Raw genomic sequence first — 24,286 nt, 5'->3', positions numbered from 1 at the left:
CCTAGCTACTTTTGTTTTGTTTTGAGACAGGGTTTCTCTGTGTAGCCTTGGCTGTCCTGGAAATCTGTAGACCTGTAGGCTGGCCTTGAACTCACAGAGATCCGCCTGCCTCTGTCTCCTTAGTGCTAGGATTAAAGGTGTGCTCCACCATGTCTGACTTTCTTATTCTTATTCCTTCTTCTTTTACTATTATCCTTCTATACCCCAGCATTTCTATTTGTAGCTTTATGTCCCTTTTCTATCTTCCACATATTAGAGAATACATGATATTTTGTGTTTGTAAGTCTGGCTTATTTCACTTAGGCTGATCTCCAGTTTCAAATATTTTCCTGAAAATGGCACAGAATCCCATTCTTCATGGCTGAATAGAACACTGTTTTATAGAATACTGTATTTTATTTGCTCATCTGTGGGTGGACCGTGTGGCTGACTCCATAACTTGGCTATTTTGAATAGTGATTCAATAAACATGGATGTGCAGGTGTTCTTTTTGGGAGCTAGCTTGGATCATTTTTGCTATGGATCTACAGATCGTATAGCTGGCTCATAGGGGGGTTCTACTTTTAAAGTTTTGAGGTGGCTCTGTAATGATTGCCACAGAGGCTGTGTGAGTTTACATTCCCTGCATCAGCACGTAAGGGCTCTTCCTGTCCACCTCTATTCTTGTCGCCATTTGGTGTTGCTTCTTACCTTAATGGGAGCCATTCTCACATGGTAGTCTTGCTATGAAGCACAGGCTGGCCCCAAACCTATCATCCTTCCTGACTCAGCCTTCTGAGTGATGAGATTGGGAGCACATGCCACCATGCCTGGTCTGGGTTTTTCTTCCTGGAGGGGAATACTCAGCCTCGGCCCCTGGCCCTGAAAGAATCAGACTAACTTTGTAACCTATGTTTCTTTAATTGCCTTATAACTTATATTTTCAAGTTTTAGGCCCATGGTAATTAAAGCCTCTTAGTGCTTCTCCAGAGAGCCAAGGAATGTAAAAGTTCCTGACATTAGCCATCTGTGAGGGCAGAGATAAGGAAGAGAACAAGCAGAGATCTCTACTAAATGGAGAGAAAATCACCAGTTGGCACCTGTGAGATGAGCTTTGTTTGGAAACTAGGCCAAATGGTCCCAATCCTTCTCCCGAATAACTCCTGACCTTTGATCCAAAGCCTGTAACCCCCACTCCTCAGAACAGACACGGGATGAGTTAATTACTCTCCCACCTTTAACTGTGGCTATATCTCATATGGCAGGAAATTCCAAACTGACTTGAAGATCAGATATTTATGACAGGGCTACTCAGACCTAAGGGTGCCCAGAACCAACCAATTATTTTAAAAGTTAAATACCTCATCCAATCCTGAATCTCCAAGATTGCAACTCCAGGAGATTCCCGCCCTTTGTCTTTTAAAAACCTAAAGCCTTTGTCTCCTGGGTGCCACTCCTTGCTGACCAGCAGGGGTGACCCCATTGCGCAAAGGTCAAAATAAATAAACCTCTTGCGATTTTGCATCGATGATTAGTTTCCTGGGTTCTTTTCATACCTTCTTATATTTAGGCTCATGCTGGGCTTTACAGCCCCTTGAGTCCTCCGTGCCCTAGACTAGCTTTCTCAGCCATTTCCTGTTGTGACAAAGAGACTAATGGACAAAACAGAGCAGCCAAGGTGATGCTGGCCCTTTCCCTTAAGTCACTGGAAGGCCTATGTGGATTTGAGTCTACAGGCCCCCTCTAAAAGGCTCTACCTTCAGGCCCAGGTTCTAGGAGCAGCTGGATGGCATTGGGAACAGAACCCAGCTCCTGTTGCCATGGTCCGATCTTCAAAAGACCTGTGGACAGCTGCAGATCCTCAGGTGCTGGCTGTCATCAGTGAGCCTCTTTGGATCATCCACATGGCACTTCTAGAAACAAGAGCCAGCTTAGAACCAGGGTTTATTCCACCCTGGAGGGTGAGGCTAGGGCACACAGGCTGAGGGCTCAGTATGAGTGGGCTCTTTGTGGAAAGGCTGCAGGATGCGAAGGCAGACAGGCACTACCCCAGTTCTAATGGCCATGATTGGGTGTCCCTCAGTGCACACTTCTTCCTGGAGATAGAAGGCTTTGAGCCCAACCCTACAGTCACCAAGACGTCTCCTCCCATCTTTTCCAAGCCAATGGACTCCAACATCCGGCAGTGGTGAGTACTGGCTGCTGGCTTGGACATATGGCTGGGCCTGGTTGTGGAGTGGGAGCACTGTCCATTTCTAAATTTGTCCTACTTTCTTCCCTTTCTTCCTTCTCTGCCATCTCCAGCCTCTCTGGCAACTGTGATGACATGGACTCCCCTCAGTCTCCTCAGGATGATGCGACAGAGACCCCATCCAATCCCAACAGTCCAAGGTAAGTGTGGCCCTGCTCCTTATCTCACTGTTCTCAGCAAGGAGAGGGCACACAGGAAAGAGAAAGAAGTCATCTTCCCTGGGGAGTTGGGACAAACATCTGGAGGGCTAGGCCATGGCAGTGGCACAGGACATTTTGTGTTACGGAGTGAAATATCAATAAATTATAAAATGATATCCCTTTATTATAAAGCATTAAAAGACAAGAGAATAACGACATTAGCACAAGTTACACAAGTCAATAAATAATTTAAAATCTCTTTACACAGGGCTTCAATATGCATTTTTGCAGGAACACATACAGGTGAAAGGAGGCACATCTGCATTCAATAACGGTCTATTTGGAGTGTGGAGGCTGGGAGGGATAGATGAAAAAGTTTAAATAAGGAGATGAAAAGGAACTTTCTCTTCCCTTGGTTCTGTATTTCAAAGTAATGGCCACAACATAGGCATCCATTCTTGATCACCCTGTATGTGTGCAGGTGTGTTTTGATCAGTGTGACTGCATATGGACTGAAAGGGAAGTCTGGTCAGGCAACACAGAGTACAAGCATGGGCATTGTCAAAGACACGGGAGGCGAAGGGGCTGGAGCAGTGGCCTGCAGACCAGCAGCCCTGTGGTGAAGGGTAGGAGCCCACGCAAACGCGGGCTGAATTCGCAATGCCTTCTTGTCTCAGTGCAAACCTGGCCAAGGAAGAGCAGAGGCAGAAGAAGAAGCGGCTGAAGAAGCGCATCTTTGCCGCTGTGTCTGAGGGCTGCGTGGGAGAGCTGCGGGAACTCCTGCAAGAGCTGCAGGATCTCTGCAGACGCCGCCGGGGCCTGGATGTGCCCGGTCAGTGCTCGTCCCTGCCCAGGGTGCTGGCCCGGCACAGGTTGGCTTGGCCTGGCCCCTGCTCATTTCCTGTAGCGACAGAGCATGAGGAACTTTGGATATTGGGATAGCACCAAGCTTGACGTAGAGGGCCATGGGAGTCATGGATGGGTTTTGGCAGGCAGAGGGCATGGTGTGAGTACTGTGTGGAGAGAGTTGCTATTCAAAGTGTATTGGGACCCTGAAGCCGGCCTCAGCGAGGAGGAAGAGTTCTGTAGAGTCCCTCATGCACTGACAGGAATTGAGGGATTTGGGGGGTTCATAGCTGTCTGAGGATCAAGGAGAGGAGCAGGTTGATGGGGAGGTGATGAGTTATACTTTTCAGCCACTAGGAGGGTGGCAATATCGGCATTAACATGAGCTGGAAGCTGGGCAGCTGGACAGCCGGGCAGCTGGTGACATTGTCTGCCCTCCAGAGAGAAGGTGCAGAGCTTAAAGAGCAGGAGGCCTTGGATGAGGCTTTTGTAGGTGGCCAAGAGCTGTGAACAACAAACCAGGAAGGGAGCTGGAGGAGGGGCTGAGGAGAGGAAGAAGGAGTTCCCGGTATCACAGGGTTGGAGGTCCCCAGCACAGGGTAGCAGGCAGGCTTTGAGCTATGAGGCTACAGCTTCCACACCCTGTTCTGTCTGGGAGGCCCAGGGCAGCCAGCCTTTCCTTCCCGCCCCTGCCTTTATTCTTGACTCTGCAGACTTCCTCATGCACAAGCTGACAGCCTCAGACACCGGGAAGACCTGTCTGATGAAAGCTTTGCTCAACATCAATCCCAACACCAAAGAGATCGTGCGGCTTCTGCTCACCTTCGCAGAGGAGAATGACATCCTGGACAGGTTCATCAATGCCGAGTACACAGAAGAGGCTTATGAAGGTAGCTGGAGGCAGAGGCAACCCAAGGGCGAGGGAGGAAGCTGGGATTGCCCTAGGTGTGTGTGGCTACAGAGCCACGCCCACCTCACCCCACAGAAGCACTTCAGCCGCTGGAGAAGCCAAATATGAGAGACACCCCTCTCACCCATGCTTTTTTTGTGTAAATGACGCTGAGCATGGGAGAGCAGAACAGGGAACTGTGCTCTAAAAAGGCGACTTTCGACAATATGCTAGGGGTAGAAGTAACCATGTAACGTGACTGCGTGAATGGGGAAAGCAACTATAGAGTGGTGGCCTTGACCCAAACCTTAGCTGATGGGAAGGACCCAGAGCAAGGCCAGGGTAAGAGCCTCAAGGTAGGCATGGGCTTGGTGGGTTTGACACTGAGAAGACTGCTGGGGTGTAACTCAAGTGAGGACAGCTTCCCTAGTGTGTGCAAGACACTGTTAGAGCATCAAGAGCCACAAACAAACAAACAAACAAACAAACAAACATGAAGCCTGGAGATGAGGCTGGAGAACCAGGCGGGGGCCGCAAAGGCAGTGGTCAGTGTTGCAGTCATCAGCGTTAGAAGCTGTCCCATGCAGTCTAGTTTTGTGGAACCAAGGGATATAATTTAGTGCCTGTTTCCTTGCCCAGGAAACCCACTGTGGGCAGTTAATGGCCTATGTCCGGAGAGTCTTTGGAGTCAGTGAACAGCTTGTCACAGTTAGCAGGAAGTGATCAGCTCATGATCAGTCAGCCATCTTGCTGACTTGCCAAGAGGTATAAACACCCCAGCTTTTCCAGGTGAGGGTTTAGATGGGGTCTTGAACTCTCCTTATGGAGAAAGCAATCTTGATTTGTTGTTTGAACACTACAGACTTTCAAAAGGGAAAGTCAGGACACTAAGGAGGAGGGGCAGGGACCCCAGGGAGGAATAGCTGTGATTGACAAGCTCCCTGGGATCAATGCAAAGAGAGAAAATGAACCATATCCTGTTCTCAGCCTGTCACTTGAGGGCACATACTGGTGCCACAGAGCTTCAGACTAGTCCAGAGGCTGGCCTGTCTTAACTCTCCCCCTTCTCTCCCCCTTTCTGTACTTTTCTTTCTCTTTGTTTATGTTTGGGGTCCCATGGTCTCCCCACTGCTGGCCCAAGACCCTTCTAATTTTGGTGTGGCAGTACTGGGAAGTGCTTTTACCATGAAGCTACTCCCTGACTCTTCTTAAAAATTTGAGCTAGGGTCTAACTAAGATGCTCAGGCTGGTCTTGAACTCACTTCACAGCCCAGGCAGCCTTGAACTTGTGATCTTCCTGCCCCTGCCTCTTGAGTAGCTGGGATTGTGGGCCTGAGCCACTAGGCCTGTCTAGTGAGGTCCTTATGAGGGCAAGAATGGAGTCTGTCACTCATGATCGATTTCCCTGGTGTTCTTAGGACCACACTGGGGAGGTCTGGCACATTTTTGGTAGAGTTAACATACCAACCTTCTGCTCTCCTGTCCTGGCCACAAACCCTGCTCCTTCTCAGGCTTCCCCAGCCCCTTTACCAAGCCCTGCTGTTGGACTTGCAGCGGGTCATGGGCACTCCTGCCCTGGCTTTCTCCATGGCAGGGTTCAGCTTTTCCCTGGGTTCCCAGAACCCATTTGGTATCAACATGGCGTTTTCCTATGTGGTATCTACCCACACCCTTACTGTTTTCAGTCATGTACAACCACCGAGGTCAAGGGGCTCCAAGAGTAGCTTAAGGTTGTCCCAGGCTCTTGAGCGCCACGGCGGTTCTGTCTGCAGGACAGACGGCACTGAACATCGCCATCGAGCGGCGCCAGGGGGACATCACGGCAGTGCTCATAGCAGCAGGCGCTGACGTCAACGCGCACGCCAAGGGGGTCTTCTTCAACCCCAAATACCAGCACGAAGGCTTCTATTTTGGTAGGTGACCCCGCGGGGGTGGGAGGTGGGGCATGGGGAAGAGGCCTATGTTCCGCTGCGACTGGTCCTGCCACACGGGGGCGCTGCAGGACAGAACCGGCTCCTCTTGATCAGAGTGGAGGCTGGTGCTGATCCATCCAAACCGACCGCCCCTGGGGTAGGAGAGCCTGCCTGACAGTGCCACCTGGTAGCAGTGGGGCTCACACCTGCAGGGAACAAAGACTTGGGGTGGGGTGCATGCATATATGCGTGTGCAAATGGTGTGAAGGACACAGTCCCATTATGTAAGTGAGGAGAGTGGGCAGAGAAGAAAAGCAACCTGCCTGGAGCAGTGAGACAGAAATGGCTGACATCTGACAGAGGGAGGGAGGAGAACCCTTGACCCATCAGAAATCCCCAAACAGTTGTGTTGTGTGTGTGCCAGAGAGATGTTCTTACAGAGGTGCCTTTTGTGTAAGTGTGAGGTTCTGGAACTTGCCGGTACTCTTGGTTGCAATGACTATAACGCCCTTCCTTCACAATCTCCTGGCTGTATTTACTTTGTGTGTGCATGTCTATGTATGTGTGCATGTGTGTGCATGTGACTGTATGTATATTTGTATGTATGTGTATGTGTGCATGTATCTGTATGTATGTATGTGTATGTGTGCATGTATCTGTATGTATGTATGTGTGTGTGTGTGTGTGTGTTGGTGGGAGGTTAGAATTGACACGAATGCCTTTCCCCCTCTTCTGACAATGTTCACATTGGGCTTATGATTCTCTAGGTTAAAAAATGTGTAATTTAGGTATCGTGAAACCTACCCATTTTAGTGTACAGTTCTGTTATTTTTATAAATATATTACTACCATCACAGTGAGGACAGGCACTAGGAGGCCCCACAGGCCTGACTGTCGCCACTCTGGTTTTTCCCTTTCTTTTTTGGTACATGTGTGGCTTATGTGTGAGGTGCATGTGAATATGTGTGCAGATGCCGGAGGAGATTGGACCCTCCTGTATCACTTGTCATCCTTTTTCCTTGAGACAGAATTGCTCACTGAACCTGGAACTAGGCTGATGGCCAGTAGGGCCTGCAAACTGTCTCTGCTCCTATGGCAACCACGCCTGGCTTCTTACACGGGTGCTGGGGATTTGAACTCAGTTCCTCATGTGTGCGCAGCAAACACTCTCATCAGCCATCTCTCCATCAGAACTAGATGGGTCTGGGCATCTTTGAGGACATCTTGTTCAGTCAATCTTGTGTCCCTATTGCCCGGCATAGGACCTAACTACAGCCAGTGTGGGGAAACATTTGTTGGGCGGAATGAAGAGACGGCACAGGTGGGAGAGAAAACAGAGGCAGAGGGACATAGTGTGTCCGGGTGGTGAAGGGTTTATACATGTTAACTAGGGCGGTTACAGTGAGTCACTGAGAAGGTGGGATCTGAGCATAGCTGGGAATAAGGAAGGCAGAGTAGCTGCAGGAAGCAGGACCAGCTTGTGCAAAGGCCCTGAGGTGGGAACATGTCCCCAGTTGGAGGAAGAAGGCTGTGACTGGGGAGGTGTGAACATGGTGAGAGGACTTTGTGGGTTGTGCTGGGGTTAGTCTCCGGCTGGGGAGCGGGACCTCATGTTGTCCTGCTTCTCTGCTGAGCAGGGTGGTGGAAAGTCAGCAGGGAGCAGGAGAACAGGTGGCTACAGGCGTGAACTCACTCAGTGAGCTCATTTCACTGAGCAAGGGGGAGGTGGTCAGGGAGCCTCAGGATCAGTGCTGCTGTAATGGTCAGCGTCTGGTCCTCAGGACCTGGGGCTTGGAGATTGCTTGGCCTAGGAAGGACCTGAGCTCGGACTCCGCCCTCCCCCAGGTGAGACGCCCCTGGCCTTGGCAGCATGCACCAACCAGCCCGAGATTGTGCAGCTGCTGATGGAGAACGCGCAGACTGACATCAGCTCCCAGGACTCCCGGGGAAACAACATCCTGCACGCGCTGGTGACGGTGGCCGAAGACTTCAAGACGCAGAATGACTTTGTTAAGCGCATGTATGACATGATCCTGCTGAGGAGTGGCAACTGGGCGCTGGAGACCGTGCGCAACAATGACGGCCTCACACCACTGCAGCTGGCTGCTAAGATGGGCAAGGCTGAGGTGGGGCCCTGCCGCGGGAGTGGGCCCAGGGAGGCGCAGCTGCCACGCTGAGCACGCGAGGGCTCAGCCTCTGCTCTGGGAGGGCCCCAGCTTAGGTCTGGCAGTGCAGCGGTGGTGCAGGGAAGTTTAGCACATGGTCTACCCCTAAGATATCAGTCCTGACTCCATATTTAGTCTCTCCTTCTGGGACTTCTTAGGTGGAACCAGATTGTGGAATCCCTAAGGCTGAGGTGATGCAATAGCTCAGGTGCTCTGTGGTTGTGCATTTCTGAGTGGTGACGTGTCCATCACTCAGGCTTGCCTCTTCTGGGGCAGAGGTTCCGGAATGGCTGCTCTGGGTCCAGGGCAGATGGGCCTCTGCTGCCTGGCAACAGAGGGACCTCAGTCTGTTGGTCAGGCCTCTTCTCCAGCCGGGTGTGGCTGTACAGGCCCCTTTGCCTGTGTGATGAGGTAAAAGAAAGCCAGACCAATTTGAGGGCCTTGAGAAGAGCTAAGTTGGGCCAGACTGGTGTTTTTATTTGTGGCTGGAGCTGTGGTTCTGCAGGGGTCAAGTTTCTCCTCAGGGGGACAGACCTTGGAAGGGGAGTGTGGACCCCAGGAGGCTGTGAGAGGATTCTGGGTGGTTGGTACCTATTGAACAATTCCAGCTCTGCACCCTTGTGCCTCTGCTAGTCAGCTGCTCTGAGGCCAGGCCAGGGCTGGAGCCCACAAGGGACCTCTTTATTCCCTTGTGGGGGAGGAGAAAATGGAGACCAGCTTTAACAAAGGGTGAATTGTACGTCTGACTCCGCTCTCCTGCCACCCAGGGTCAGAGCCTGCAGGGGCTCTGAGAGTTGAAGGGCATCTGTGGACGCCCCTGCATGCCACTGTCGCATTCACGCTCCCGGCCCCTGCAGCCCAGGGAGGATTCGTCTTGCAGGAGGCATGGTCCTGAGCCCCGAGGCTCTAGTGGACAGGGCTCTCACCCAGGCTGTTCTCAGGGAGTTCTCAAGTTCTTGCTTCTGTTCAGCATCTTTTAGAAAACTTTCCTGGATATCACCCAAGGTGGCTGCCATACTGGGATGCAGCAATGCCCAAGCTACAGACATCCTTGTGCTTTTACTCACCAGGGTATGGGGGTGTCTGCTGGCTGTGGGGATGCGGTGCAGCCGAGTGAGATACACACACCGACACTGCCCTCCCCACAGGTCCCTCCTGCTGGGTTTTGGGTTCATACCCTGGATGCTGTATGCCCCACATAGGGTGATAGATGGGTTAGCTTTCAGGAAGTGGTCAGATAGACAGTAGTGGCTTGCCTGCATAGGGGCTCGTCCAGAGCTTCTCAAAATGCTCTCCAGGTTTCTCCCTGCATCTGGAGTTTTAGAAGTTGGATGTGTGTTTTGAAAAAAATGTCCCAGAGCATCTAGCACCCAGCAGAGTTTAATGACCACTGCCCCCCCACCCCTGAGTGGGCTCCATGGGCCTGTTTGTGCCACAGCTTGTCCAGTGAGAGTAAGGAGCTTGGCTGAAAAGTCTAGACTGGGGATGGAATGGAGGAGCAGAGAAACCAGAGCTTCAGGTTCAGGCCTCACGGAAACCACTTCTAAAATGGTCAGTTCTTGAATTCTTTACTGAACTTGAGCCCAGCTGGTTTGGGGACCTACTAGCTGATGATTTGGCTTCCTACCGTGTGCAAAAGGGCTCTCAAACTCTGTGAGAGGGTGAGAACTGTAGCCTTCACTCCCACGTTACAGACACAGTTGGGACCCTGGGTCTTGGCTCCAGGCAGAGGCGGCACACATACCATTTTGGTGGGAACATATTCTGGGTTGACCTGCCTCTGGTTGGTCCAGCCCTGTTGTCCCCAAACCCCATTATCCCTCTTTTTGTCCCCAGATTCTGAAGTATATTCTCAGTCGTGAGATCAAGGAGAAGCCTCTCCGGAGCCTGTCCAGGAAGTTCACGGACTGGGCGTATGGGCCTGTGTCGTCCTCGCTCTATGACCTCACCAACGTAGACACCACGACAGATAACTCCGTGCTGGAAATCATCGTCTACAACACCAACATTGATGTGGGTCTCCTAGGCAGGCTGTCAGAAATGAGGGGTGAACCTCAGGCCAGGGCTTGAGGGCCCCGGGAGCGATTGTGCCAGAGTGCCTGGAGTCCCACAGTGGTGATTTGTCTTGGTGGTGAAGTCTGCCATAGAAGGCAGTGCCCAGACAGAAGCTAGCTCTCCTGCTCCTGGCTAACAATGAACAAGAACGAAGGGGGCGGGATGCTCTCCGAATCTCGGGTGCTTTGGAGGCAAGGGAGAGGGGTGTGGTATTGGTGTTGCACACCCTAATGCATATGTAGGGCCTGACTCAGAGACCTTTCTTCCTCTAACGTTGAATTCACTCGAGGTCAGAGAGAGCTCACTAGCTTGAGCAACCTGGACCCTTCCCAGAGGAGGTGGGAGAGGGCAGGTGAATGAAGCTGGAGGTAAAGACAGAGTCAGCCCAGTCAGATTTTAGCTCTTGGGGCGAGAAGGGCAGTGGGCCAGGTCTCCATCCTTTGTATCAACAGTCCTACTCCTCAGAGGCTCCCTGGACCCTCAGAGCAGCCTGTTTGGCAGGATGGGTAAAGGCTGTGGTACAGATGAAGAGACGAGCCAGGGAAGGCTCAGGAGATATCCCAAGGTCACAGGGGCACCAGGACCCCTTTGTCGTCCCATTCACTGCGGTGCATCATCTCTGCCTGCTGGGAAACCCCAGTCCCCTGCAGCATGAGTGCCCCAGAGGAGCCCTGGGTACGGGGAGTTAACCTTTCATCAAGCCAGTCCATTGCTCCCGAAGTCTGGAGCCTTCTGCCCCTGGTCCTGCTGACTCAGAGCCCCTGATGGGCCCTTTGAAAGTGGTCCTTCTCTGCCTGCCACATCCCCATGTGGTGTTCTGTCCCCAGAACCGGCATGAGATGCTGACCCTGGAGCCTCTGCACACACTGCTGCATATGAAATGGAAGAAGTTTGCCAAGTACATGTTCTTCCTGTCCTTCTGTTTTTATTTCTTCTACAACATCACCCTGACACTTGTCTCTTACTACCGTCCTCGGGAGGATGAGGTAATGGGGGTCCTGGGGCTGGGGTGGTGGTGGGGAGGTCTGAGGTGGAGGATCTTGCAGCTGCCCCATGTGGAGATGGGAAACTGAAGCTCAGATAAGCTAAGGGATTTTTATAGTGTTACCCAATTATTCTCTGAAGTTCCCAGTGAACAGGTAGCCAGGCTGTCAGTGCACAAAACTAGGGAGACTCTTACTGGGAGAGGGTTGAGGATTAAGGAGCCTCTGGCCCTTGCCAGGCTTTCTGTGTGGGTCCAGAATACACTGTCTGCTGGGAGGCCCACAGGAGGTGGGTGGAGGACAGGTTACTTGGCCAGCCTTCCCTACTACTTTGGGCCTCGATTCCCATCTGTTAGTGGAGTGCAGGGTTTTGGCTTCACCGAGCTGTGTGTGTGGGGGGGCCTCTGAGTGTCTGGTAGTGGCTGTGGTTGAAAAGAACCAAGCAGGTGGGCAGTGGGGCTGTGAGCACACAGTGATTTCTCCTCACTGCAAAGTTCTGGGTTCCCACTGAGGGTGGGGCAGGCAGAACCAGAAGACGAGATTCCACAATGGCCCACGGTCCACCGTGAAGGTTCAGCACTTACAGGAACAGCCTGGTTCCTCTGGAGCTGGCACTGCCCTTCCCTTTCCACTCCTCATCCTCACCCCCTTCTTCCCTTCCCTCCAGGCCCTCCCACACCCCTTGGCCCTGACACACAAGATGAGTTGGCTGCAACTCCTAGGGAGAATGTTTGTTCTCATCTGGGCCATGTGTATCTCTGTGAAAGAGGTGAGTACATTTCTCTGCCCTTCTAGACTCCTTTTGGAGGTCAGCAGGGTGGAGCAGGGCTCGCTTCCACTCCAGCCTGTACCTCCATTACTGCAGAGGCTTCATAAAGACCTTTCCTTTTTAGGCCTTAGATTCCTAAGTTACAGTACAGAGAACAATGAGTAAGCCAGGCCTCTTCTATCTGCTCCATCCCCTCCTCCATCCATCTGAGTGTGTCTATCCTTCCTCCATCCATCTGAGTGTGTCTATCCTTCAAGCCACTCTGGGCCAATCACTCTCCCTTCTTGATCCTACCACCATGTTACCTGCCTCTTGTCACTGCCCAGCCACTTACTCATCTATTTCGAATCCTGTATAACATAAGCACCATGCTTCTGTTCTTCACTTGGCCATTTTCCCATCTGTTTCCCCATCCACCTATTCGCTGACCCACTCATGTACCTACCTGCTTACCCATTCAACCCGTCAATGAATCAACCTGTATATTTGAGCCTTTTGTATATGGGACACAGTGTATGACAGGGATGGTGGGAGTTTGCCCTTCTTAAGCTCAGCTTGGTAAGGGAGTGGTAAGGGAGCTAGCAGGCACAGACGTCTACACTGCAAGGTGGATTAGAACAGCACTTGGAGGGAGGGAGATGACTCATCTGGGAGTGGGAGGAAGAGTGGAAGCTTCATCACCCCTAGAGTAGTAGGCACCAAAGCTCAGACTGGGACATTAGGCCACATTTTGTGGGTAGCTGTGGTGACTGTTTTTGCAGATTTTGGGGTAAGGATGGGAGAAGCCTGTGGGATCATTACCCTCATCAAGGGGTCAGTGGCACCCTCCAGGCACAGGTCAGCTTCCCTATCCTTCCCTGGGACTCTAGCTGAGCTGTCCCACACAGTTCTCCATGAATTCCCGCTGGGGCAGCACTTCCCAGAGCTCTGGATGAAGGCAGGACGAGGGTCAAGCTTTGCTTTTCTGTTGATCCCAGGGCATTGCCATTTTCCTGCTGAGACCCTCTGACCTGCAGTCCATCCTGTCGGATGCCTGGTTTCATTTTGTCTTGTAAGTAGGTCTGTCCCTTAGTCTCCCTGATAGAAGGGCTGAAGAGTGTCTGGAATAGCCATTCAACCATGTCATCATGCCTTAGCACCCTGCTGCCGTCATAGTCCACAGGCCCCTTTGCCGCTTCTAGATGGAGATCCATGTAGATGCCTGTGAAGGGGACCAGAGACCCTTAGGACAGAGCTTGTCCTGAGGGCAGGGGAAGGCTGACCTCATCTCTCAGAACCCCAAATGGCAGGCATCACAGAGAAACAGAGACTTGGTGGTCCTGTTGGTGTTTGCACACAGTGCTGTCTGTCTCAGTGACAGCACCTAAAAAATGTTTCATGTATGTTTATTGTTTATTCATTGTTTGGATAATTTTTACACATGTATATAATATATCTTCATCAAATTCAACTTTTACTCTCACCCCCCAATACCGCTCACATCTCTCTACCACTTCTTCCTCCAAATTTCATGTACTATTTCCACTGTTTTGAGATGAGGTTTCACTGTGTAGCTGGCTCAGAGCTCACCTTGTAGATGAGGCTGCAATACACCAGGGTCTACATGATCAAAGAAAACACTTTCCTTCCCCCAGCAGCCATCAGTTGCTCTCTAGCTGTGGGTGGGGCTTTGTAGGCCCTCCCTTACTTGGCCTGGAAGTTTGGTTGGCTTGATCTTGTGTTTGACAGCCCCGTCACACTCAGAAAACACTGCTTGCGGCAGGCCTCTCCAACCCTCTGGCTCTTGCAATTGTTCTGCCACCTCTTCCATAATGGCACATCACACAAAAAGCTACCATCTTTAAAAGATATGTGTGTGGGGGAGCGGGGGTGGGGGGGGGGGTGGGACACAGGCCATAGTGTGTATTTGGAAGTCAGAGGACACCATGTGAGAGTTGGTTCTCTTTTCACTATACGAGTTCCAGCAAACTCAGGTCATCAGGCTTGGCAGGAAGCACCTTATCACTTGAGCCATCTCAGCGCCCCCAAATCTACCATCATAACCACTTTCAAGCACGGCTCAAAGCTGTGGTTTGTGCGCCCAGCCTCCAGGGTGCTTTTCTTCTTGCAAAACTGAAGCTTACTGAATAAAATAACACCATTCTGTCTTCCCTTCTTTGCAACCACCTTTCCGCTTTTATCCTGTGAGCTTGAGCACTCTGGGCACTTTATATAAGCAGAGAGATGGTACCTGCCATTTTACAGCTGTCTTATTTCACTTACCATACATCATACCTTAAAACGATACAGGAGTGGCTTTGGGAGACTCTAAAATTATGGTTAGTTTCTGAGTATGAATGTTGGAAGCTTTAGTAATTTTTATTGAAAATACGCTTTTCACTAAATCATTGCTCTACCCTGGGGTTTCCCACATTTATGAGGGAATTGTAACCATGGAGGTGATTTCCAAGCCATCTGGCCTTATGGGTTGTATGCCAGAGTCTGCCGGCATCTGGCTATGTCTATATGCTTTGAGTCCCACCCTGGCTCTGCATCTAGCGCTGCAGTCCACACCGCCTTCAGACCCAGCTGAATGGATACAGCTGCCAGAGTGACCCTTTGGGAGGTTGAGGTTAGGGGGTTTGATGTCTCTGTGCGCCGCTGGCAAGTAAGGCCCTTGTCTCCTGTGTCTCCTCAACAGTTTTGTCCAAGCTGTGCTTGTGATACTGTCTGTCTTCTTGTACTTGTTTGCCTACAAAGAATACCTCGCCTGCCTCGTGCTGGCCATGGCCCTGGGCTGGGCGAACATGCTCTACTACACGAGAGGCTTCCAGTCCATGGGCATGTACAGCGTCATGATCCAGAAGGTATGCTGGGACCCAGGCCTTTGAGGGTGGGGCATCCAATTTCAGACGTGGAAACTAACATCTGGAGCAATACTCGGCAGTCCAGCACTGCCACCAAAAATGCCACAGTCTTTGTTTGATTTTGGTCAGACCTTAGGTGTCCAGACTTTAGAACAACTGGGCTTGTTGGCATTGGGAAGGGATACACTTTGGGAAGGAAGTGTTCTGACCCTTGAGCAATGGTGTGCTTGAAAATCTCTAACAATTGTTCTTCAGGATGTGTGTGTGTGTGCATGCCTGCACATACATAGCAAGTGTGCATACAGTCCATACATACATTCGTCATACATTTTCACTATATGAAGGATGTGATGAGTAGTAGTTTGCTGCTTTCTGAGGTGGGCTTACCTGCCACCAGACTGTGCTGTAGCTGGCAAGTGCGTGCTGCCCCTTTCTGGTTGTTGACAGTTCACTTTGTAAGCAGCAGGGTGAGAGGAGGCACTGAAGACTTAGTCTGGAGCTTGTTAGTCAAGCTCAGGGCAGCTGCTTCGCTGGATGAGACAACTGTTAGCAAGCACCAAAGGATCATTATCCTTCCTGTGCTATGCATGAGAGACAGCCTGCACTTTAAAAATACAGCATCTTAACTGAGTTTTTGAAAATTTCATGCATGTATATGAAGTATTTTGAATCCTATTTACCTGACTCTTTCCTAACTTCTAGATCGATTCCTTCCCTCACCCAACCCTCTTCATGTTATCTTTTCTTAAAATAACCACACACATATATGCATATAATGTAATACATACGTAACACATACCTTCCCGCATGCCTAATAATACCAATTTGTGCTGCTCACAGGTGTGGGGTCATCCACCGGAGTTTGGCCAACCTACCAAGGCCCAATTCTGTTTTTAATTTATTACTTATTCACTATTCTGCCTGCATGTGTGCCTGTGTATCAGAAGAGGGCACCAGATCTCACTATGGATGGTTGTGAGCCACCATGTGGTTGCTGGGAATTGAACTCAGAACCTTTGGAAGATAAGCCAGTGCTCTTAACTTCTGAGCCATCTCTCCAGCCCCAAGGCCCACTTCTTAAAGCAAAACTGACTCTTCCTTCCCCAGAAGCCATCAACTATCAATAGTTCTTTTGGGGGGGGTGGCGAACCCCTTCCCTTCCATGCCGGAATATTGGTTGGCTTGATCTTATGCGTGTCTGCTATAGGCAACAGCTGCAGTTCATTGGTACACTGGCCCTGGCATTTCTAGAAGACACCATTTCCATCTAATCTTCCCTGACGTTTGGTTCTCAAATCTTTTTGCCCTTTATCCCATGGTGGTCACTGAGCCTTGTGAGAGAGGGGATCTAATGCAGATGTTGCATTTGTGGCTAAACCTCCACAGATACTTTTTCTTTGCACGTTGGCCAGTCATGACTTTCAGACAGCCTGCATTTCAAATTTCAATCTGCCTTAACCTTTTCTGGGTCACTGTCTTGACTCTACATGTAGACATCAATAAAACAAGGAACATTTTGTTGGTAGGATTAAACATCTGTAGCATTCCCAGTTTTCATGGCATCAATGTTCTTACTGTGTCGGCTTTGCAGCTGCCGACATTATGTCACTCAACACAGCTGGAAGAGCTACGCAGTTGCACATTATTGCGTAGTACTTCCACTATCCGGGTACAATAGGTACAGGCATCCCTAGAGCACAGACAAAAGTGCAATAAAATAGCCAAACGACACCCTATAATTAAGCCACATTTTTAAGACAATAAATATTCAAAATTGAGTGTCACCTGGCTATTTTATGTGACTGTAATTTTAATTTGAGACAGAGTTTTAAAATAGAGCCCAGGCTGGCTGAAACTCCAGCTCGTCATGCCTCATCCTTCTGCGTGCTTGGCTGTAGGCGTACTGCCTATGCTTGACTTACATGACTGAATACTTTTACATCACAATTATTTTTATTATTTTTTTTATTGAGCTACAGTTGAAAATGTGTATACATTTAAAGTGTTGGACTGGGTATAGCTGTATACTGTGAGGTGATTCCAATTTCAACTTACTTCACACAGCCATCAGGTCACATAGCTACCATTTATGTGTGTTAGAACATTGGAGACCTATGTTTTGGGTACACTTCAACTACACAATTTGGTATTTTTCATGAGAGCCTTGGGGTTTATTTATCTTATTGATTCAATTTTTCAGAGTGGCCATGGTCACAGCATTCATGCAAATTCAACAATCACTTCTTAGAAGTTAGTATGGGCCTGCTCTGGCATGTCACTGCCTCCAGGGAAGCCCAGATTCAAGATTCCATAGAGAAATACATGGGCTGAGTTAGAGACTGTGTGCTGGGAGGTGAGATGTCGGGAAGAGAGGCCTTGGGGACAAATCAGGAAAGAAGGCTTCCTGGTAGACAGAGGTGTGTCCCTCAGAGAAGCCTGGGAGCATCAAAGGGATGATGAGGGGAGGGAGAATGGCCAGAGCGAAGGCAGGATTAAGGTGGGCATCAGGGAGATGGGTGCACAGTGACCATGTGCTCATACCTCACTCACGCTTGAATCGTGTCCATTTCTTTGCAGGTCATTTTGCATGATGTTCTGAAATTCTTGTTTGTTTACATCCTGTTCTTACTTGGATTTGGAGTAGGTAATTGCTTCATAACTAACAGCAACTCCCACACTTGTCAAGCACCTTATCGGGATGTCAGAATGACAAAACACACAGGGCCTCATCAGTGATGATACAGTACCTGCCACATCAGTGTGTGCAAAGCAGAACCATTTCCTTCTTCCAGCCTCTTGATCAGGGTTGAAGTTCTTACCCTGACCCCATAGATTAGAGACTCATATCTGCCACTCTTACCCATCCAACCTGTGTTTCCCCAGACTTTCACATCCATCACAATCTGAGATGGGCTCAATAGATGTTCTCACTCCCTTCAGATAGGAAAATGAGAGCTCACAGAAACTTGATGGGTAGTCCTCAAAAACCAGGAGAAACCTAGAGTAATGACGTGGTTTCCCCTAGTCCTCCACATCTGTGATTCTTACAGTTTGCTTCAGATGTCTCTGTGAGAGCTTACGGTTTGTGGAGGACCAGAGGCGTGGAGCCCAGTTTTATTTCTAACCACTGCATAGAGAGATGGCATGCTTAGCATGTTTTCCTCCAGGGCAATTTTGGGGGTTCCTCCCCCTTCTTCAGTGACTGCTTACTCATATTAGGCAGCTGCTCCCATTTGTCTGATGCCTTTTCAGGGACAGTGGACAAATCTTGCTTCTTCATGTGACCCTCCACCTGTGTACATACTCCTCCATACATGCACTCACCAGCAAAGAACCACCACTGTGGTGGGCTGGCCAGAAGAAGCAAGCAAGGACCTTATTCACAGGGAACTCACAAGGCATCATTAAGAGGGGATGCAGGAACCTATAGTCCTGGGGGAGGCCACTTGGACTCCAGGCATCAAAACCTTTGTCTATAGGGAGGCAGGGCCACACACAGGATAAGTGGCAAGTCTGGCAGGCTGTGGATGAGTGAGGGGCTAAGCCGGGGGTAGAGGAGGGGAGGAGGCTGGGCTTCAGTGGCCAGGGATGGCATGTTGCAGTCGAGGTGGGAAAAATCAGCCTCATTTGGCTTCTGGGGAACCTGAGGCTGAAGACAGAGGAGGAGAGATGAGAACTGAGAGGCTAGAAGGAGGGAGGCAGCAGTGTGTTCACACGCAGACGCGTGAGTTCTGTGCGTCGCCAGCCAGCCCAAGAACACCCACTGTCTCCCCAGCGCTGGCCTCGCTGATCGAGAAGTGCTCCGAGGACAACAAGGACTGCAGCTCCTACGGCAGCTTCAGCGAGGCAGTGCTGGAGCTCTTCAAGCTCACCATAGGCCTGGGCGACCTGAACATTCAGCAGAACTCCACCTACCCCATCCTCTTCCTCTTCCTCCTCATCACCTACGTCATCCTCACCTTTGTCCTCCTCCTCAACATGCTCATCGCCCTGATGGGGGAGACGGTGGAGAATGTCTCCAAAGAAAGTGAACGGATCTGGCGCCTGCAGGTGAGCTGGGCAGAGGCCAGCATCTTGAGATCTTGCACAGCCATGGACAACGGCGGGTCTGGGCTGCACCCCGAGACTGCTTAAACCTTAACATGGGTTCTTTAAGAACAGGGGCTAGAACAGCAGCACAAACAGGGAAATGCAGGCTTTTGGGGACACTCTATTCAAAGTCACCCATGATATGTGGACACTGAAAAGTGACCTCGGGTTGAAGTAAGAGTCTGGAACAATGAAAAGTGACATTTTTGCTGTTTCATCCTGTCCTTATCATCTCTCAACCCCGAGAACAGCTCACAGAGCAGGTCCCGTGGTGATGAGCTCATTTGTGAGCTGACTGGAGGCAGCAGCAGCTTAGGGAGTGGTACTGGAAGTAGGGGTGGGGGAGAGAGCATCCCTTCAGAAATCTGCAGAGCTGCCTTTAAGGGAGAGACCAGGCCTCTTTCTGCCGTCCCAGCTGGCAGGACGAGGCACACATGTCTACATGGGGAGAAGCTTTGGCTTCCCAGTTTTCAGAACTTTTTAAACTGGATTGTGCATAATGCTCTACAGAGACTGGACACATGACCAGGACAGCTTCCACAGAGCCCAAGCCTGGGAGGGAGTGTGGGGATATTTGACTCCCCTCCACCTGCAATTTCCGACCCCAAAATTTTAGTTAGGAGGCTCCTGTTGTCCAGTTATACTGTTTATGCCAAGATTAAAGCAATTTGATCATCAACCCCCAAATTTCTGCCTTCTTATGTTTGAATCCTATAGATTTCCTCAACCCTTAAGCTCTCTGATTTAAGCACAGCTGGAGTGAGCTACCTTCTCTGGAGCAGGGCTCTTGGAGCAGGCGCTGAGAAACCAGTTTAGGCTTCTTTATCTCCCCAGAGAGCCAGGACCATCTTGGAGTTTGAGAAAATGTTACCGGAATGGCTGAGAAGCAGGTTCCGCATGGGCGAGCTGTGCAAAGTAGCAGACGAGGACTTCCGGCTGTGTCTGCGGTAACAGAGGGCGGAGGGCTGTGTGCGGGGCAGGAGTCTCTGAGGTGGGTAGGGTCACCAAACAGGAGGTTGGAGCATCCCCATATCTGTGACAGTCAGAGGAGGGGCTATGTAGAAACCGGGACATCCCAAATGTGTTTGTTTATGTTTACTGACATTTGGTCATGAAGTAGTGAGTGCGATGGCCACACTTGCAGGATCAATGAGGTGAAGTGGACTGAATGGAAAACACACGTGTCCTTCCTTAACGAAGATCCCGGACCCATAAGACGAACAGGTACAAGCGGTGTGGAATCCTCTTTTGTGGATCATGTGACTTCATATGAATCAAGACCAAGAACCTTGGTCTTCCCACCTGTGAAACTGGGGTTCCTCCCCAGCTCTGATACTCTATAGCACTATTTAGAACACCTTTTAAATGAATGATGGGGAGCTGGAGTGTAGCCCAGGTCCTGGGTTCTAACACCAGGAACAGGCACAGAGGGATGCACTTCTAAACTCCAACGTTTTTCCTGCAGCAGATGTGAACAAAATCCAAGATTCTTCCAGGAGCAACAGCAAAACCACCCTCTACGCATTTGATGAATTAGATGAGTTTCCAGAAACGTCAGTGTAGAAGCGCGGCTTACAGCTGATGTGAGCACCATGGTCTGACGCTGCGGGCTGAGTCCTGGGGCTGAGGTGCTGCACAGGGTGCTGAATTAGAAGCAAAATGCTCCTCTATCAACTGATGGCTGCTGCAGGGCAGCGTTCAGGGTGCAAAAGAAAGCGTCTTGGGTTTTGTGACTTGAGAGAGGTCAGTACCAATCCATGGCCAGCATCCTGAGCCCAGAAGACTCCTGACGTTCAGGGTGAGACACTGCAAGTTGTCTTGGTTCCAAGGTACATGTGCTGGGGTAGAGTAGTGGGGTCTGAGGAGCTGGGAGATCAGTCTTCCCCTCTGCTGTGGTCCTGTTGTTAGGGCCAGCTTCAGCCAGTCTCCTCCTTTACCTCTCTGACTCCACGAACAGAAGTCCATGTTTGAAGGGCAGCCATTGGCTTCGGGGAGCTGGGATGCCAGCTTTACCTTGGGTTGGAAGTTGGTAGATCAAACCATATAGCTCTGAATTTGAGAGAGACATTTGATCCTATCCCAGAATGTGCAGAGGACCATCCTAAGGTGGATCTGCTGGGGAAGGAGGGTATGGAGCTATGGAAATGCCCCTCTTGAGTCCCCAGGAAACAGGACTCCATCCTTGGCAAAATCCAAGGCTAAACCTATCTCTAGCTGAGAGATGCTTTAATAGTGTAATTGATACAAGGTTTTTAGTTTTAGTTCAGAAAAGCCATTTCAGCTTTGAATGAAAATTACTTCAGATGAAGTGGGAGGCTTCAAAAGCTGAGAAATAGATTTTGGGCTTTTGAACTGAATGTAAGTATTATATACTAGGGTCTCAGAGTGACCAGGGTCAGGACAATAAACATTTCCTCACACACATGAAGCCTGTGGGACTGAGGGATGGAAGGCGGGTGAAGTTAGGCAGATATTTCTAACTAGCTGGACCTCAGACTGTGATCCAGAGGGAGGGTTTGGCATCCATCCTTTTCCAGTCTCACCCAGTGTTGGCCTCACTTTATCTGAGACAGAAATAGCAGCTGATCTATTTAGGATCTTAAAACTCAGAGGTGACTAGTACACACCAGCATTTCCTGTTGGGGAATTCAGCAAGATGCCTGAAATGCACTGCTGTCCTACGTTTTTTGTTAACTGTGAATTTTGAAACTGTAGCAGAAAGCTTTGAGGAGAGAATGCCAAACTTGGGGCTCATTTTCATCCTCAGCCTCAGATTTTTTTTTTCCTCCTTAAAATTTCAGAGTCTGTTCAGGGAGGTGGAGATTGAATTTTTCCAGTGACTAGAACCGTATTACCCCCCCCAACAACCCACAATTTACTGTTATTTAGTAAAAGAACTCATGTGGAAAAGTTTGAGATGGAATTATAGATCATTATGAAGATATTTTTAATGTTAAATGGGTCAGAAATAAGTTGGGTCTTTAGAAAACTTGGCATTTGGTGAGCTAGTCAGATGAGACCAGGCAAAGCAGTTTCTCCATCGAGAAGGTTCCGTGTACCAGCTTAGCTGGGCAGGTGAAAAGTTGGCCATCCCATCCTGCATGGCCAGGCGGGGGAGAGATGGTGATACAGCACTGAAGACAGCCCAGCGTGCAGTAGCCACTGCCTGCCCAACTTTCTGGGGTCTCTGGTGCTCAAAGATCACACTCAAGTAGAGGAAGGTGTCAATGCGTGTGTCTGGAACAGGGAAGATCTGGTGGGGGACGCCATGGGCAGAAGGAGAAGATGTGCTCCCGATGGGCAGAAGTAGTGAGAGAACTAGACTGAGCATTTGGTTCAGTTCAGTAGACAGCTGCTTCGGCTTTTGGAGGTATTCAAGAAATGGGCTGAAGAATGCAATTAGGTGAATCTTAAGGTTCCTAGACATTCTGTAAACCAGTATTCCAGGTTGGAGTCTCCTTGAGTTATCCTGAACAGAAGTCCAAGTTTGAAGGGCAGCCACTGGCTCCAGGAAGCTGGGACACCAGCTTTACTTTGGCTTGGAAGTTGGTAGATCAAACCACATAGTTCTGCATTTCCCCCTTGGACAGAAGGGAGGCGAAGTTGGGCAGATAGAAATAACAAGATGGACCTTTGTCTTCTCATGTGTTGTGGAGATCTGCTTTCTGAGAATGTGGATGGCATTTGTTGGCAAAACCATTTCTAAACTGCATGTAAATGTGGGATTCCCCAAAGGTCAAGCTAAGAGGGTTCACCAAAGCAAGAAAAGGCAGCTAGACAGAAATCATACTACTCAAAAGGACCAAATCCCCCATTATTCACCAGGAGACTCAGGCAGGTAAGGCTAGGATGTCCTGATTTCTGGGCCACAGGTGACCTTTTGCACAATTTTTTTCATTGGGACTTTTTGTAATTGGCACATTCAGGGGCTAGGTTTTTTTTTTTTTTCCTCTCTCTCTCTCTCTCCTGTTATGACTTGGAAGTTAGCATTGTCCTTACAACCCCAATGACAAGTCTAAAGGTCAAATGTGCCTAAAGCCACACAATAACAAAACTAAACAAAACCACAACACACCACTGACTCCATAGGCCTATCAGGACATCTTGAAACTCCATGAGTTACATTTCAGTAATTTAGGGAGAAGAGGTTTTTCAGGGATGGGATTGGGCATCCTCAGACAGTGACCGTAAACCCTGTGTTAGCTAAACATTTCCCCAGGAAGAGTTCTGTATTCTAGACAAGTCACGTGTCTGGAGTAACACAGGTGCTTCTGTTCCTTCCTGGTGTGGGAAGGAGGAGAGAAAACTTGTACTGTGAAGTCGCTGAGCTCTTAGGCACCTGCCCAAGAGAGTACAGTATTATTGAGGTTTCTGTCCTTCCTCAGAAGGTGACTGTCCCCTTCTGCTCTGGGTAGGGCTCAGGGAGACAGGCCCTCACCAGAGTCTGTAAGCCATACTTGATTTCTGCATTGATTTTACATGTTTTAAATCTTATTTTATATATACTGTGATCTTGGTTCCAGACACAGAATTTTCATCTTATTCTCAGTGGATGAGGCTGATCCTTGTAAAACTTAATTTATAGATTTTTTTTTTTTAGCGTTGTATATGTGTAACTACATGTTCAAGAAATCATAAAGAGTAAGACTACTTTGGTCTCATTGAAGAGATACTGTTTTGATTTCTAATAAATATTTATTTTGTCATGTTATGGCCATGTTTCTGTCTTTGCCTTGCATGAACTATGAAGACCAGCTATAAATCCTAGAGTGTGTATTAACAGGAATGGGTAACAGAAAGGTTGATGTTTGGATCTAAAGCATTCCTCCTGGCCCCTGATCAGTGGGGAGCCAGTAAGTATGTCACCTTCACGCACTGTCTACATGTCAAAGTGCACACACATCTGGAATCCTATTTGAGGTATTTGAAAACTTTGTTTTATTTTTAAAAACAGATTTATTTTGGGGCAGGAGAGATGGCTCAGCAATTAAGAGCACTGGCTGCTTTTCCAGAGAACCTGGTTCAATTCCCAGCACCCACATGGCAGCTCACATTTGTCTGTAACTCCAATTTCAGGGTATCTGACACCTTCCCACAAACATACATGTAGGCAAAACACTAATGCGCATAAAATAAAATCATTAAAAATTATCTCTTTAACTTATATAGTGTGTGTGTGTGTGTATACACACATGCAGCATGTGCTCATGGAGACTAGAAGAGGACACCAGATCTGGAGCTCACAACATATGGTTGTGAGCAGTGCTGGGAATCCATCTTGGATCATCTACAAGAGCAGCAGGGTCTCTTAACTGCTGAGTCATCAATTCAGCCTGATCCAGTAACTTTTGAAGTAGTTAT

At 49.4% G+C, this 24,286-nt stretch overlaps 1 protein-coding gene across 1 annotated transcript in view; it reads left to right on the top strand.

Annotated features, from left to right (window-relative positions):
- The window catches only part of Trpv3 (transient receptor potential cation channel subfamily V member 3), a 28,386-nt gene extending 7,702 nt beyond the window's left edge, over nucleotides 1–20,684 (top strand). Inside the window, exons 2-17 of the mRNA XM_021654609.2 lie at nucleotides 2,063–2,167; nucleotides 2,284–2,370; nucleotides 3,048–3,202; nucleotides 3,930–4,106; nucleotides 5,878–6,018; nucleotides 7,864–8,144; nucleotides 10,020–10,196; nucleotides 11,066–11,224; nucleotides 11,889–11,990; nucleotides 12,968–13,041; nucleotides 14,671–14,836; nucleotides 17,414–17,480; nucleotides 18,612–18,886; nucleotides 19,760–19,872; nucleotides 20,070–20,149; nucleotides 20,391–20,684. Of these exons, the coding sequence (XP_021510284.1) occupies nucleotides 2,063–2,167; nucleotides 2,284–2,370; nucleotides 3,048–3,202; nucleotides 3,930–4,106; nucleotides 5,878–6,018; nucleotides 7,864–8,144; nucleotides 10,020–10,196; nucleotides 11,066–11,224; nucleotides 11,889–11,990; nucleotides 12,968–13,041; nucleotides 14,671–14,836; nucleotides 17,414–17,480; nucleotides 18,612–18,886; nucleotides 19,760–19,872; nucleotides 20,070–20,149; nucleotides 20,391–20,488 (2,257 nt within the window). The 3' untranslated portion in view covers nucleotides 20,489–20,684. The remainder of the gene's footprint in view (nucleotides 1–2,062; nucleotides 2,168–2,283; nucleotides 2,371–3,047; nucleotides 3,203–3,929; nucleotides 4,107–5,877; nucleotides 6,019–7,863; nucleotides 8,145–10,019; nucleotides 10,197–11,065; nucleotides 11,225–11,888; nucleotides 11,991–12,967; nucleotides 13,042–14,670; nucleotides 14,837–17,413; nucleotides 17,481–18,611; nucleotides 18,887–19,759; nucleotides 19,873–20,069; nucleotides 20,150–20,390) is intronic.
- The last annotated feature ends 3,602 nt before the right edge of the window (nucleotides 20,685–24,286 follow it).

The sequence above is a fragment of the Meriones unguiculatus genome, chromosome 7 (genome assembly GCF_030254825.1).
Source record: "Meriones unguiculatus strain TT.TT164.6M chromosome 7, Bangor_MerUng_6.1, whole genome shotgun sequence".
NCBI classification, from domain to species: Eukaryota; Metazoa; Chordata; class Mammalia; order Rodentia; family Muridae; genus Meriones; species Meriones unguiculatus.
The sequence above is the reverse complement of the archived record's forward strand: the minus strand, read 5'-3'. Positions and strand labels throughout refer to the sequence as shown.